A 14,804-nucleotide genomic window follows, 5' to 3' on the forward strand; every position below is an offset into this window, starting at 1 on the left:
TATATATATATGGATTTATATACCATTTGTAGCAGGAATATGAATAAGACAGTAGTGCAATGCTGCAGAGTGCAAAGGATCCTAAAACAAATATGGTTTATGTAGCACGTTTCTTGCACCTGACAGTATAAACAAACTAAAGGTTAAAAACATTTTAAAGAGTAAATAAAGAAACACGGAGCAACAGCTAACGCCTTATATCTTATTTCATCGCTGTAACACTCGGAAATACAACACGTTGTGGAGCGCTTGAAGGCGGCACAGCTGTGTTCCTCGGCGCTGTTGCTCTTGAACGCAGCTCGTCACCTTTTACCCAACACGAGGATAGACGACGGGAAAACAACACGGAACGGAAGCCGAGGTGAGACTGTTTTCTTCTTCTTCTAATATTTCACCTTAAAACTGGCAAAGTTAAATAAACTCGAGGTGGAGGAGAGACGGAAGACAGACGAAGAGATTCAAACCTCTTCCGCAGTTACAGTGCACAGTCAAAGTCTACATGTTGACACTGAAAATATCACAGCGGGAACGTTTACAGCGAAACAGCTGTTTGCACCAGTAGGAGAATAAAGTTTAAAGGTCCAGTGTGTCAAATGTCATGTTTCTACAGTAGCCCAGAATGGACACTAAACTCCGAGGCTTACTTTTTGTTATCCAGGCAGCCAGAATGACGAGCCTCCAGCTGAGTGCGAAGGAGGAGATGGTGGAGAGATTTCTGGATGCTGCTGCCAGAGGAGACCTGACCCAGGTGTCCACGCTGCTGTCCAATGCCGCCTCACTCATCAACGAGACGGGATACAGCGGCTGGACGGCGCTGATGTTTGCCGCTCGCAATGGACACTACCATGTGGTGGAGGCGCTGCTGTCGCATGGGTACAGAGAACTGAGATTAAGACTAAGAAAGCTGAATGTTACATTTAAATTCACCTTTATTGTGGTCATGTGACCATTAAAAAAAGAGTGGAGGAGGGTGGAGTATCATTTTAAAACTGCATTTCTAGAGTTTTGGCCACTAGGGGGCAGAAAAACTCCAAAGCAAACTTTAACTAACTTACTTATCACCTTATGAAGTTCATATAGTTGTAGCTAATGTCTTATTTTATTATATTTTATTATGTTGTACTTTGTTTGTGTGATGTAAGGTATTATTTTAGTCTCATGTCTTTATTATACTGATATAGTTTTTAGAGCACGAGTAAACAAAGAAAATTCAGGCCACATTTCTAAATCTTTAGTTTGGCCTATTTAATTATAACGGATTAGTTGCTTAGTTAAGATAAATGTATGTAAATAAATAGCAACCAACTTATGTTCCACCTACTTCCCAAACATAACCTGTACCCTTGGATAGACGGACTCCTCGCTTCACCTGAAATGACTAATCTCTTCTCTGTTCTTCGAACCTCCAAGCTGCGACAAGTTCTCAGTGAACAGTTCGTCACACACTGCCTTCGATATCGCCAAGTTCTGGGGTCACAGACACATCTCAGACCTGCTTGGCCGGACAGACGACCGCTGCCAACGTGTCCTGCCAGGCTCTGACCTAAACCAGCATGAGAACTACTTTAACAGAGAGACGCTGGACCGGCTGGCTGTGAAGAGGACCGACAAGGTCTGGTTGGAGGCCAAACAGAACAACCCAGATACAGTCTATCTCCTGTTCTCCAACCTCAGCCCCATGGTCAACAGCTCTCAGGAGGATGACAATGCAAGGGTACATGGCTGAAGGCAGATGTTGCTGATATTTTGGAAGGGATGTTGTTGGTCAGTCTGACTAATTGTTATTCTAACTCTTCTCACAGGTTGAGACCAAGCTGTGTCGGTTCAGATATGAGGCGGTTAAAGAGCTTCTTGAGAGACCTGCGACTGTGCTCATCTTCCTGGGAGTAGAGAAGAGGAAAAAGCCCTCCTCATCCTCCTCTAAGACAGAAGATGGTGTCCAGGAGCCTCCTGCTTGGTTTGCCATCAGCACAAATGAAGACCCTGCTGCACTTCTTAAACTCTGCAGAGAGAAGAACTGCTCCTTCCCGAAGTTACCCAACAGAGACCTGCTGAAATTCAGTGAGGAAGAAGCTGGTGAGGAGGATAGATGATCTTTTTATGACTGCCATGTTTGATTGAATATTCTAAGAACAACTTACTGAATAATGTCCCTTCTCTTTGTCCTCCAGGAGTTGTAGCTCAGGCTAGATCAACGTTGGCCTGGCATGACCGCTACAGCTTCTGTCCAACATGTGGCAGCAGCACCAAGCTGGAGGAGGGAGGATACAAGAGGAGCTGTCTGAATTCTGACTGCAGGAGCCTGAAGGGTGTTCACAGCACCTGCTATCCACAAGTCTGTACGAAACTCCAGCCCCACCTCACCTCACCTATCTACTCTTGATCAACAGCAGTTATCCTGCAGGATATTAGCTGTGTTTAAAATGTAACATCCCATGTTTAAGTACAAATTTAGATTTGACTGACATGTGCATTTATTTGTGAGAGCTGTAGCAGTTACTAATAAATAAGTATTAATTAATGGATTAAGTGCATTGGTTACAATAAAATCAGATGTAGAGTGAACCATGGTAATATTATTAGGGCCATATTGCAGGAATTTTCGGAAATTTTCCACAATTTTTTTTATATTTTACAGACCTGTTGGTCCTTTGTGTTTTCAGGTCCAGTAGTCATCATGCTGGTGATCCATCCTGATGGAAACCAGTGTTTACTGGGAAGGAAGAAGATCTTTCCAGCTGGCATGTTCTCCTGTCTGGCTGGATTTATAGAGCCCGGTAACAAACAAGCACACACATTGCATTGCATTGACTTACCTTAACTAAAGCTCAAGTGTTACATCTTTATTTTCGCAGTTAGGTGACTGTGCACAGGTTTATCTCCCAACAGCGACGATGCATTTTCTTCGACGTTCCTGTAGGTGAGGCGATCGAGGAGGCGGTCAGGAGGGAGGTGGAGGAGGAGAGCGGCGTGAAGGTCGGACCGGTTCAGTATGTCTCCTGCCAGCCGTGGCCGATGCCCTCCAACCTAATGATTGGCTGCATGGCTGTTGCCATATCGACCGACATCAAGGTGGATGAGAACGAGATTGAAGAAGCTCGGTGGTTCCCACGGCAACAGGTACTAGCATAACAAATTTTACTACTTCTACTATGAGCACAACTATCAATTATAAAAATGATAATTATAGTAAAAAAGGCTGTCATGGAGATATAAAATCTGATTACATTTACAGCATATATAATATAGTCAACCAGTAATTGTGTTAGTAGACAACATGTATTATACAGAAGTCACTGTCCGTTCACAATAAGGAGGAGGAGGGTAATAATAAAAAAATGTCAAATTAAGATTTAACATTTTGTCATCTCTTTATCTGTTATCCCCATTTTAAATTGCATACATAATTAAATACATAGCACAACTGTTATTACTTGGATTTGTCATGCTTAACTTTGTGTGGATAAAATATTGATTTCATTAACGCCTCTGTGCAGCACAGCAGGAGTTACTAATCATCTGAGTGTCTGTATTGAAACACATTAGAAATGAAAATGGAGAGTATGGGAGATAACAGAAGGTTTACAGTGAACAATTTTATTGTTTTTTGACCAAAAGAAAAGAATTGATTTTGTATCAGTGCGAACAGAGATCCTTATGAAAAAATGCTAGTGTTTAGTGTGGATAAATCTAACTTTCTTTTCTTTCTTGATGAGGTGATCGACTCCCTGTGCAGAGGAGCCAGTCCAGCCTTCTTCGTCCCTCCCAGACAGACCATCGCCCACCAGCTGATCAAACACTGGATTGGCATGAACTCAAACCTCTAACCTCCGATCCTTAGCACTTCATCAGCAAGGAGTCTTATGTAGACAGTGAGTCCAGGGAATCACCACTTCCATCACAGTGATGGGCGTTTACTTTTAACTGACCCCAAATCATTTCAATCCACTGCTTGTATGTGGAATGACAGCACCTCTAGCTAAAGGCAAAAATAGAAGTGTAGCAAAATGAAAGGAAAAGCTGACAAAGAACTCACTTCAGATCTCAGATCTGAACTTACACTTTGCGGTGTGATGATGGATGAAATAAGTTTAGGAAGAAATAGTGAAAGTGGAGTGTTTCTGTTATGTCTTCTGATAACAGACATATTCAACACTACAGATACTCAGAGCATAATGAAATATTTTAATGCTGAAACATAATTTGAAGACATGTCAAAATCAATACTGAATAAAATAAACAAAATTTGAATAAATGTCTGTTATATGTACAGTTTAATGCCTGCTTGTAAATCAGCATATTGTTCAAACAACATTGAGCTATGCTGGGATATCAAACTAATCCCACCCACTGTGAATAAATCTACAGTAAACACAACATTTGTGTTCTATCATCCATCAGTGTCACAGAAAACTCAAAACTCCAAATATCAGCCGTCTTCCTTAATGTATTAAATGTAGTTTAATGCTGTATTCACAAGCTATGAAGATTATAAGATCAAACCAACGTTGATTCCCCCTGATAACTCCTCCTGTACAATTTTACTACTAAACAAAACATTTTTCTAATTGCTACAACTACAGCTGAGGTCTGTCCAATCTGAACATTGGCAGGCAATACAGTACATGTCAACGAACACACACTGCACAAACAGCAGTCCAGTTCATGCGAGTAAAGCTTAAGTGAATTCACTCTGTGCTCAGTCTGAAGTTTTGTCCTCATCTGCAGCTTTTGCACCACAGCAGCTGTTTGCTATGTAATTAGTCTCACAGATCAGATAAGAACAGTCAGTCTGTCCACACAGTGTTTGAACATCAGTTTTCCCCAGAAAGGAGGTATCTACATGCTCTGTCTCACAGGTCATCTGATAAACACGCAGATTGATTGTGTTAAGCATGAATTCATGGAAACGGTATGTTACATCTGTTTCTTTCCGATATAATGTCTCAGACAAGTCGCAGGGTCTGTGCTCTTGCTCGTTCTGTGGAAAGCAGCTGTTCAAAGCAACAACTTCATGTGGCTGATGCAGCAGAGCAGCTTTGGCCTTTCGGCTCTCCTCAGAGAAGAAAACTATGTCGGGATGATGACAATTCACTGCGTAGTCAGGATGAAGGGACTGAAGAGAGACCAGTTGGTGATCCATGATTACTGAAGCATTAGAAACGTACTCTGTTGTCTTGATGATGAGGTGACGGTTCGACAGCAGAGAGGTGTCTTCATGTAGATTCTCCTCTGAGGAGTGCTGGGAGTTTGGACAGACCATAATGAGACTTTTCTCCCCAAGTACATCAGTCACCTGGAAGTCCTCTATATCCAGGATGTTTCTCTCTGCAGTTTTCTGTTGAAAGAAACAATGGATTAGATTTCAATCAAGACAAGTGATGCTGATGAAGAAAAATGATTAGATATCTCACTGGAGTCAAACTGAGACTCCAACTGTTCTTCTGCTGTGTTCTACATTAAATTTAATGGATGCTCGTAAAGATCCAAGATGTTACAGGCAGAATGGCGACCAAGCATAAAAGTGACATTTGGAAGAGTTTGGAAAAAGTAGACAAATTAATGTTCAGTGCAAGCTATGTAACTTTAAACTTGTTTATCATGCAACCAGTTCAGTGATTAACCATTTGTGAATTAGCACAATGAGAAAACAATGGAGACGGCTATTTACTTTGACCCCAGCAGGGTGGCTGGGTGGTCGCTCTTCCTAAATGAGATTCTGCCGTTTTTGAACTTTCTAACTGAACGACAAACAACAAAACAACAAGAACACCCCAGTTTTAAGAGAATCAAACTCTCCTGTAAAAAACAGATCACCTGGGGATTTGGGTCCATCAGCCACTGGCCTGCTGTACTACCCCGAGGGCTAGAGATGGGTGGGAAGAAGTACCACTTGAACCTGCACAGAGAAATTTTATAATTCTAAATTTTGGAATGAAACAGGATGTATGCCATCAGATGTAATCGTGTGTGTGTTGACTTACACAGTCCTGAGCAGGATAGAGAAGATGAAGACAACAACAGCCAGAAGCAGCAGAGGTGTCACTGTAGCCACCACTGGTACCTCATCTGAAATGGATAATCATTCACGATAAGTTCACTTCCAGAAAGAAGAATGAAATTATTAATGCATGCACATAAAATTCATATAAATATATCTATTGGACTTTTTGGAGTACCATGGCCCAACACACACCCACAAACAGTTGAAATCATACTGTAGATAATGTAGTGCACTTGGAGCTGCTTTGTATCTGCATCTTACACAAGATAAAAAAAATTATCTGTTGCGCAGTGACCACTGAAACCATGATTGCAGTTGGTGTCCCTTAAAGTTCAACACATTGCAACATACAAGCAAATTAAGTAAACACACACACGCAAAGTGACTGCCAGATACAGAAACATGCAAGTAGCACATACAACAACAACAGAAACTTTACCTTCTAGCTCATTTTCCAACACCACTTGTGGTTCCCACACTGGGATTATTACATGCCGTACTGTATTTACATAAAGTAAGATAAACCCATTAAACTCACCATAGTCTGTTCTCACTGAGATGATTTCCCTGATTTCAACGGAGTTTCTGGGAACATTATCAGCCAATAAGAGAAGAGAATACTCAGTGTTGGGTTTCAGATTGGGGAGGGTGTGCTGCCATTGGTCCGGCCACAAAGGCAGAGTGGGAAAGGTGAGAAGGCTCTCTGTATTTATGGATAGATTGTAAAAGAAAAAAAGTTTCAAAATGATGAACCAACACATTAACGTCAGTGAAAAATAGCCATGCATATATCATTTATTATTATTATTTACCAGTCATTACTTTTCAAATGACACTGGAGTGGGATTTTATATTAAAAAGAAAGTGTTTTGGCATCCATTGCTAAATTGAGTACTGTGACTGTTAACTTTTTTTCCCACAGGCAGTCAGGTTGCTCAACAGCCGACACACCCATATGCATCTCACATTGTTGTGTTATTGTGTACACAGTCTATGTAAAAAGAGAGAGTACAAGAATTTAATTTATTTCTAATACACATGACATTAAAGTTGAACTTTACATTTAAGAAGAAAAGCCATTTGTAAACCTACTTTGTCTCTCCGAGTCTTTCCTCACCATCACTCTGTATCCATTCACTCTGATTGTTCCGGACTTCCTTTGCCACACACACACAAATGTCACTGTTGTCTTGGTCACGGCTACCACCTTCAGTTTTACCACCTCCATCAGAGCTGAGAAAACACAAAAATATATATATCTCTGTGGATGCTTTCTATCCTGGAGAGGAAACCAGATGATGTTCATATCAATCGATCGTAAATCAAATGTATTGAAATGTTTCGTTTACCTTTTGTTTGTTTCTGGTATTATTTTATTCTTTTATTATTTCACTGAAGCTGTAACCTTGGCATTGAAATGCGCTGAAAAAATTAGGTTTTATAAACCTAATGATAATGTGTTTTTCTACATCTTTTCTTTAAAGCATTTTATCTGTTTTTATTGATCAAAGAGCAAAAGTCATTTACCTCAGTCTATCCTTTCTTTTTGAGGCTTCTATCAATTGTCTCAAACTAATACGAAGTTAAAAAAAAGAAAAATAATATATAGTATAATATAATATATATATATATTATATATTATTATACTATATATATTTATATATACCACATCTACAATATACATATATATACACACATATACACATACACACACACACACACACACACACACACACACACACACATACATACATACATACATACATACATACATACATACATACATACATACATATACACACACATATATATATATATACACAAAATCCTACTGATCCTTTGAAAGAGGTATTCGGGCTGGATACAATCATGATCATCGCCATATGTTCTTGCTCTTTCGACTTTACCTCCCTGCTGCAGACTAGCAGACAGTGACTGAGGAGATCCACACTGATGCATGTAGACAGGGATTACACTGATCATGTAGGACTCATCAGGGTCGACATCTGTAAACACGCCACACACACAATTAGTATAACTGTACATGCTGCAAATAGAATACTGTACAGGAATAGAATAAACAAGTATATGTTCTTAATATTTAAACTAAAGAGTGAATCAGGCTTTCATCTGAGACAGGCATTTATTTTTAATTAGCCTTTATTGTCACATACACCTACACCAGTTTTAGAGTAAAAGCCTAGCCACATACCAAATGACTACATTTCTCTGCTGGAGAAGAAGACTTTTCCTGTGAAGCAGCTGCAGAAAGTGTTTTGCATGTGTTGCTGCAGCAACTGCAGAGTAATTTTGCAACCGGTCAGAACAAAACAACTGCTTGACTTTCACAGTTTCTAGATGGTGTTAGATTACAGAGGAAATTTGTTACGTTTTTAAGGTGTTCTTTTTTAATTATTTATGATTATTATGATTTGTTGTTACTGTCAATGAATCCACAACATCAATGTTGCTCACAAATATTTCATTAAGAAAGAAAGGCTCAGTAATCTCCTAAAACTGCTGGTCACAACAAGAAGAAATACATTTGTTAGGAGTATTTTCAGTGCTGGGGCAGTAGAGCGGTGTGTTTGAGGTGTAAATGGGGTAAAAGAAACTACTATGTGTGTTCATTATAATGAACAAACATCACTGAGTGCAACAGTGAGGCTCATTATAGCATTTTTAACAGTTTTTGGACAAAAATTGAGCTTGATGACACAAAGGAACAAGATATATCAGGTGACGGATACACACAACACTTGTTTATAGAATAGGTTCAGTGTTGGTTTGGTCTTTTCATTATTTATTGTTGACAATAAGAAAACATTTTCTTTGACTGAAATAATAATATGGGTTAGGCATTGAGCCTAGCTTGACCAGTCTGACCACAAACGACTATTTTTTGCACATTTTAAAATAACATTTTTTGTTTTAACTTTTACTTTCCTTTTTAAAAGGTCCAGTGTGTAGAATTTAGTGGAATCTAGTGGAAAAGTTTCAGATTGCAACCGACTGAATACGCTGCACTTCACTCTCTTGTTTCAAGCATGAAGGAAAAACTACATTGTCTGTGAAACTTGGAAAATGCAAAAAGTCCTAGACAGGGTTTGGTTTGTCCCTTCTGGGCTGCTGTAGAAACATGGTGGTTCAACATGGTGGACACTCACTCGTTGTAGAAATTAAAGGCTTGTTCTAAAGTAAAATAAACAACAATTCTTATTTTCAGGTGATGAAATGAATGAATATTATATAGATCCCCTTAAATGTTACACACTGGACCTTTAACTCACTAATTTTAATTAGTGCCATCTTCACACTGATTGATGCATCTTTTGTTTAAAACATGCACAACGTAAATGTAAGTGAGGTGTTGGTGATTCCAACACAGTGGCACCTTGTATGACAGTGGAGGTGTTGAAGCTGTCCACTGTTTTCCAGGAGCTAGTGGATGGATGTGTCTCAGAGGACCACTGTACAGCAAAATGACTGACAGGAGGGAGAGAGGGCGAGGCTGTGGGGTTCTTCCATTGGACCAGAAGGCTTTTCATTGGCGGGAAAAAGCTGGAAACCCACAAGTTTCTGACCGAGGGAAGAGCTGCAGAAGACAACGGCAGGATTATTAGTGATTAAAAATAATATGTTTACCTGCATCTTCACTGCCACAATCTGCATGAACACCAGTATACCAATGCAAATTTAAAATCTCTTATTTTAGAAAATCCATCCCTTATCTCAATCGGTTTATCATTTTTGCTGTGTCACAGGGGTCCCAGCTGTCATTTGGACAGGTAACAGGTTCATAAATCATGATATGATATTATTTGGATTTAAGTCATAAACATGCAGTATAGAGATAACTGCCACAACCTGTATGATTTAAGATTTCTTTTTAATAACTACAAATCAAAACACATTCAGCTGCTGCATTTGGTGTTTGTTTTTACTACTGAACTAAAGAGACCATTTGACTGGAGAAGTGCTATGTTGCAATACAGTTATCTGAAGGTCTTGTGTGTCTCTCTGCACACACGAGATATAGCATTAATGTAGAGCACAAGGTTTCAGTTTGATTTTGCTGTTTTTTGGAGATTTAATAGATAAACATAGCTGAAGATTAGGACTTATGGCTGCCTCTAGGAGACAGAGGTTTGATAACTATGTTTCACTTTTAAATATTCTGCATACTGTGAATTTTTACACATTAACTGGTGAAAACTTTGCCCAAAACATTATTGAACAAAACATTTGTTTTTTAGTTGTTTTCATAGTTTATTGCCTAGACTTGTTCAGGGTGTAACCTGCCTGACGCCCAAAGTCAGCTGGGATAGGCTCCAGCCCCACTGTGACCCTGATGAGGATAAGTAGTTACAGATAACTTTTATATCTTCTTTATATCCATCTATCTATAACCATTTATCCCAGGGTCACAGGAGGCTGGAGCCTCTCCCAGCTGACCTATGGCCAATTTAGAGTCACCAATTAAGCTATTAACTCCATGTCTTTGGACTGTGGGAGGAAGCCAGAAGGCCCCAGACAAGGTTCGAACCAGGAACCTTGTTGCTGTAGGACAATCGCAATAAGCCTGACTCTGTTTTCTCCTTCTTGGTGCACCTGAACACATCACCAGGTCACTACCATGAAAAACTATTTGCATGCTAGAAACATTGTTCCACTCACTGTTCTGTCTTTGTGTGTCAATGCTGAGATGCGCAGCAGGTCCATAGCCAGCTGTGTTGAAGGCTCTCACTGTGACAGTGCAGTTCTCCTCCCCCACCACCAGGAGTGCTGTCACCTCTGTGACATTTTGAATTATTCCGTCCCACGGTCGTTGCTTCTTCGCTGGCTCGTAGCTCACCTGGTATCCAAGGATATGGTCTCCGGCATAGAGGTCAAGCTGCTGTAGAGAGGAGAGTGTTAAATTGGTAACACTTTCTATGATGACCATAGAGCATCATCAAGGAAATGCACGATGGGGGCCGTGCAAACCAATCAAGTAATCAAGTGAAGGCTAGGAACAACTTCCAGCCACATACTGTTGGATTTTGTGACATGCCAAATGTGTGTCCTTCCTTCCTGCCTCTTGCCCTTTCGTTTTCTTACAATTTCTGCCCTTAGTTACCTGCCCTACAGTACTGTCCCCTACCTATTTACATATTGTTTGACTGTTCACCAGTGTGCCACCATGCTTAAATAATCTCACACCACTGCAGCAAACCTCTGAGATTTCTTTGACAGTAATCGTAATAATAATAGTAATATAAGCCCCAAGTACAAACTAGTCAAGAGCATTCATGAGTCACTGTAACTTATAATTCGTTACAAGTCACACAGTTATGATTGTTGATCAGAAAGCATTATAAATGCATTGAAATTGTTGCAATGGGAAAAAGCATTGCCAATATATCACATTTGCTTTGAGAATTTTTCTTTTTTAGTTCATAAATTTATTGGTGGTAACATTAGCTAACCCTAACATTTCTAAAACGTGAGATATTGCTCATTAGTGCAGATGCATGCAGGTCCTTCAATAAAACTTTGCATTGAAACAGTAATTAGTTCTATTGTCTGTCATTCATATAATCATTTGGTTTTTATTTGTTGAAGAAAATGCAAATGTTTTGTTACACTTTTTGTTTACAAAGGTTACCAAAAAGTACCAAAAGTACCATTTCATCATTTCCCCAGACACTTTGCCTGTTGCATCAAATCTGTTTTAGTGATGTTGCTTGTCCCTGATGATAATAGACCATCAAAGATCAAAGTCAAGAGAAGATTTGATACTTACAGAATATGACTTTTCTTTATGTGCTAAAAATTGAGACATGGCTATTCCAATCATTTCTAATGTACCTTCCACATGAGATGAAGGAGGAATGATCCACCAGAGTCTGTTTTCTCGACTCTGTAACACACCTCTGGAGGGCTGGAGGGGACTGGCAAAGGTAAGTACAAAATTAAAACTTTAATGTCAGTGATTGATTCTATTTAATGACAGTATACTACAAACATATTTAAATAATTTTAGGTCTTCTTATTAGTCTCTCCCCCGACAAATATTCTTGTGAATTAAATCTCCAGCCATTTGTTTGAATGTAAACTTACCCCTGTCCAGTGTCCTCATCGTGACGTCAGAGCTCCAGTCGCTCCAAATGCCAGACTCCTCTCTGCAGGCCACAGCAGCCCTGTAGAGAGTAAATGGCAGGAGGCCTTTGATTGTGTAGGTCAGTGTCTGGTCTTGATGTACAGGAACAGAAACTGGAACCTGGAAACAAAACAGTGAACATCCAATATGTCAATGTGTTTATTCTTGTGTAAATTGCATTGGGTGGACACTGGTCTGTCACAAGCAAACAATTAACAACACAAAAATGTGAAAAATGTGCTTGTAGCATCATGGATAACAATTGTATAGTGGTTATCGTGTAGACATGGCGTGACTTCAGTAATTCATGTAAGATAATACAATGTTCTCATATGATGCTAACCTTGGTCCATGTGTGAGTGCGGTTGAGGGTGTAGCGAAGTCGACAGGTGCTGTAACTGCTGCCTCCCCAGGACACATCGACCGAGTCCGCAGTGGAGCCAAGTGCAGTTAGTACAGGCTGAGAGGGTTTGACTAAGGAGAGGAGAGTTTAACTACTTTATTATAATTTTATAGTTGTCAAGCTGTCTTTGTGGGTCTGTCAGTTATCAATTCTCACTGGGAATAGCATTACACTTATTCCTGGGTGGTAGAATGATAAAATGTCTGGGCCACTGACCTACATCGTAAAGAACCACAGTACGAGGTTGGGACCAGATCTCACTCCCCATGTAGTTTTTTATTCTGGCTGTGATGCTGAGGGTGGCTACAGGGTTGAAAATTCCCCGACAGGAATAGATTGTAGACTTGCTGAAGAAGAAAAAACAAACTGAATTACACATCCGATAAATGTAATCTAAAAAAAAAAAACCTTTAGAGTAGATATTAAAGTCTCATTCTAAGGTAACAAAACACTTCAAACACTAAAAAAAAAATCTTATTTTCAGGTGAATACACACCAATGACAATACGTAAATAAATAAATGTATGAAGATCATATACACACTGAGCCATTAAAACCATCAGTGTTTACCTCCTGAACATGAGTGAGACATGGCTGTTGAACTCCTCACTCCACTCACATGTCATGGATTTGTGTGATATCTGGTAGTAACATGACATGTTCAGGGTCTCTACAGGAAAACAAGAGGGGGGTCCAGTTTTAACGACACGCGGTATTTCACAATTATTAAAACAATTCCTACCCAGCATAAGCATGTTGGAACATTTTACATGTATACATACATAAACAAACTTGATTTAACCTGAGTTAGTGTACCTATAAGTCCTCATTTTGAAGACTAGGTTTGAAGTCAGATCAAACTTAAATAGGAGGTACCAATGAAAAACAAGATAAAAACAACCAGAACTCAAGATATCTGATTGCTGTGTGTGTGTGTACTCACTCTGTACAGATGAAGGGGGTCGGGGGCCACAGTCTCTGAGGTCAGTGACACACACTTGCCTGTCGTTTTCACACAGCTTCAGATCAACGTTCCTCACAGTCATTTCTAAATCACAAACGCAAAGTCAGGCATGACATGATTCTGCTTTTTCCAAGTTAGAAATTAAATAGGCTTCAATTTAGTCACAACCTAAATTTCGGATGAATGGATAAGTATAAACCCCATGGTTGACATGGTCAACATAAGCAACCTTTGCTTTTGAATTCAAGAATAATGTGCACAGAATAAAATGCTGAAAAAAAGCAAACAAACAACAACCTGAAGGGCAATTTCAAACTACAGGTGATACCTTGCTCGGATAACATAATAAATAAAACTTGACATGAAGTAACTCTAAACTTCTTCCAGAGAATCAGTTCACTCTAAACTTCTTCCAGAGAATCAGTTTACTTTATTCAAGATGAATCTAGATCTGAGTCATTTAAATTCTAGACTAAACATTAGATGTTAGATTAATCGCTGCCTGGGAAATCACCCCTACATTTTCACATTTAAATAACAGCAGCATGAAATATGTGGCTTTTATTAAGAAAGCGATTTATGCAACTCACCATGAGAAAACACACAGAGAAAATTCATCACGGTCCAGGTAGCAACGTGCAGTTTACGTGACCAAATGTCCATCTTAACTGGTAAAAACAACAATCTCATTCTGAACATCCAAAAATGTCCATTTTCTACACCGACCCTAACCCACCATCTAAATTAAGCAACGACAGTTTGAAAAACATAAAGAGGATGTGCCGTTTTTATCTCTCATGGTTAATGATGAGGAAGTCAGATGAACTGAGAAGCGAGCTGCTGAGGTGTTTGCAGTCAGGAAATTGCTCCATGCCTATAAGTGACACCCATCAACACATCTAATGTATGTAAAAATACTTGTTTCCTCAGAGATGACAAAAAATTAGACAATTAGAAGATGACTAAAACAATTAAAAAGGTGGTACATGTAGGATTCACTGTAAAAGAGGTGTTTAGGGAGTCGTTAAAAGCCTTTATTGTAGCAGCACAGCAGCATGGCTCTAGGACGGCAAAGTCATTGTGTTACTCAACACATTACCACATGCTGGCTGACTTTTTGAGGCCAGTACCAACATCCATATTTGCGAGTTTGTGGCTGATTTTCCTTCTTTTAACATAAACATAAAACAGTCTTAATGACGATTTATAGTGTACAAACTGAAATATTTAAAGATTATTATAATTAATAATGAAATATAATTAATTAATATAAATTAATATAAATTGTCTG

At 39.3% G+C, this 14,804-nt stretch overlaps 2 protein-coding genes across 3 annotated transcripts; one reads left to right on the forward strand and one right to left on the reverse strand.

The window, feature by feature from the left end:
* The first annotated feature begins 224 nt into the window (after window positions 1-224).
* Window positions 225-4,248, forward strand: nudt12 (nudix (nucleoside diphosphate linked moiety X)-type motif 12). The gene is made up of 8 exons (XM_010750509.3): window positions 225-361; window positions 659-873; window positions 1,411-1,714; window positions 1,803-2,076; window positions 2,172-2,339; window positions 2,664-2,777; window positions 2,921-3,120; window positions 3,717-4,248. The coding sequence occupies exons 2-8, from the start codon at window positions 668-670 to the stop codon at window positions 3,825-3,827; spliced, it is 1,377 nt and encodes a 458-aa protein (XP_010748811.2). The 5' UTR covers window positions 225-361; window positions 659-667; the 3' UTR covers window positions 3,828-4,248.
* A 141-nt stretch (window positions 4,249-4,389) lies between these two features.
* LOC104935192 (interleukin-6 receptor subunit beta) lies at window positions 4,390-14,412 on the reverse strand. Of its 2 annotated transcripts, none has more exons than XM_019276128.2 (15): window positions 14,104-14,412; window positions 13,493-13,597; window positions 13,120-13,219; window positions 12,766-12,896; window positions 12,490-12,620; window positions 12,107-12,266; window positions 11,855-11,937; window positions 10,682-10,898; window positions 9,399-9,599; window positions 7,912-8,010; window positions 7,097-7,237; window positions 6,543-6,707; window positions 5,985-6,069; window positions 5,818-5,899; window positions 4,390-5,338 (listed from the first exon to the last, which is right to left on the reverse strand). In XM_019276128.2, exons 1-15 carry the CDS (start codon window positions 14,210-14,212, stop codon window positions 4,700-4,702), a joined length of 2,448 nt encoding a protein of 815 aa, XP_019131673.2. In that variant the 5' UTR covers window positions 14,213-14,412; the 3' UTR covers window positions 4,390-4,699. The 2 variants fall into 2 exon arrangements, with proteins under 2 accessions (XP_019131673.2, XP_010749304.3); XM_010751002.3 differs by having other exon boundaries at window positions 10,682-10,901; window positions 14,104-14,411.
* Between the last annotated feature and the right edge of the window lie 392 nt (window positions 14,413-14,804).

The sequence above is a fragment of the Larimichthys crocea genome, chromosome III, assembly GCF_000972845.2.
Source record: "Larimichthys crocea isolate SSNF chromosome III, L_crocea_2.0, whole genome shotgun sequence".
In the NCBI taxonomy this organism is placed as follows: domain Eukaryota; kingdom Metazoa; phylum Chordata; class Actinopteri; family Sciaenidae; genus Larimichthys; species Larimichthys crocea.

Coding starts and splice junctions, on each gene's coding strand:
- LOC104935192 (XM_010751002.3), bottom strand. CDS start 14,212: ATGTTCAGAATGAGATTGTTGTTTTTACCAGTTAAGATGGACATTTGG. Junction 12,267..12,489: donor GCACTCACACATGGACCAAG/GTTAGCATCATA, acceptor TTTTGTTTCCAG/GTTCCAGTTTCTGTTCCTGT. Junction 7,238..7,911: donor TGCTAGTCTGCAGCAGGGAG/GTAAAGTCGAAA, acceptor GTGTTTTCTCAG/CTCTGATGGAGGTGGTAAAA.
- nudt12 (XM_010750509.3), top strand. CDS start 668: ATGACGAGCCTCCAGCTGAGTGCGAAGGAGGAGATGGTGGAGAGATTT. Junction 874..1,410: donor GAGGCGCTGCTGTCGCATGG/GTACAGAGAACT, acceptor CGAACCTCCAAG/CTGCGACAAGTTCTCAGTGA. Junction 2,077..2,171: donor ATTCAGTGAGGAAGAAGCTG/GTGAGGAGGATA, acceptor TTTGTCCTCCAG/GAGTTGTAGCTCAGGCTAGA.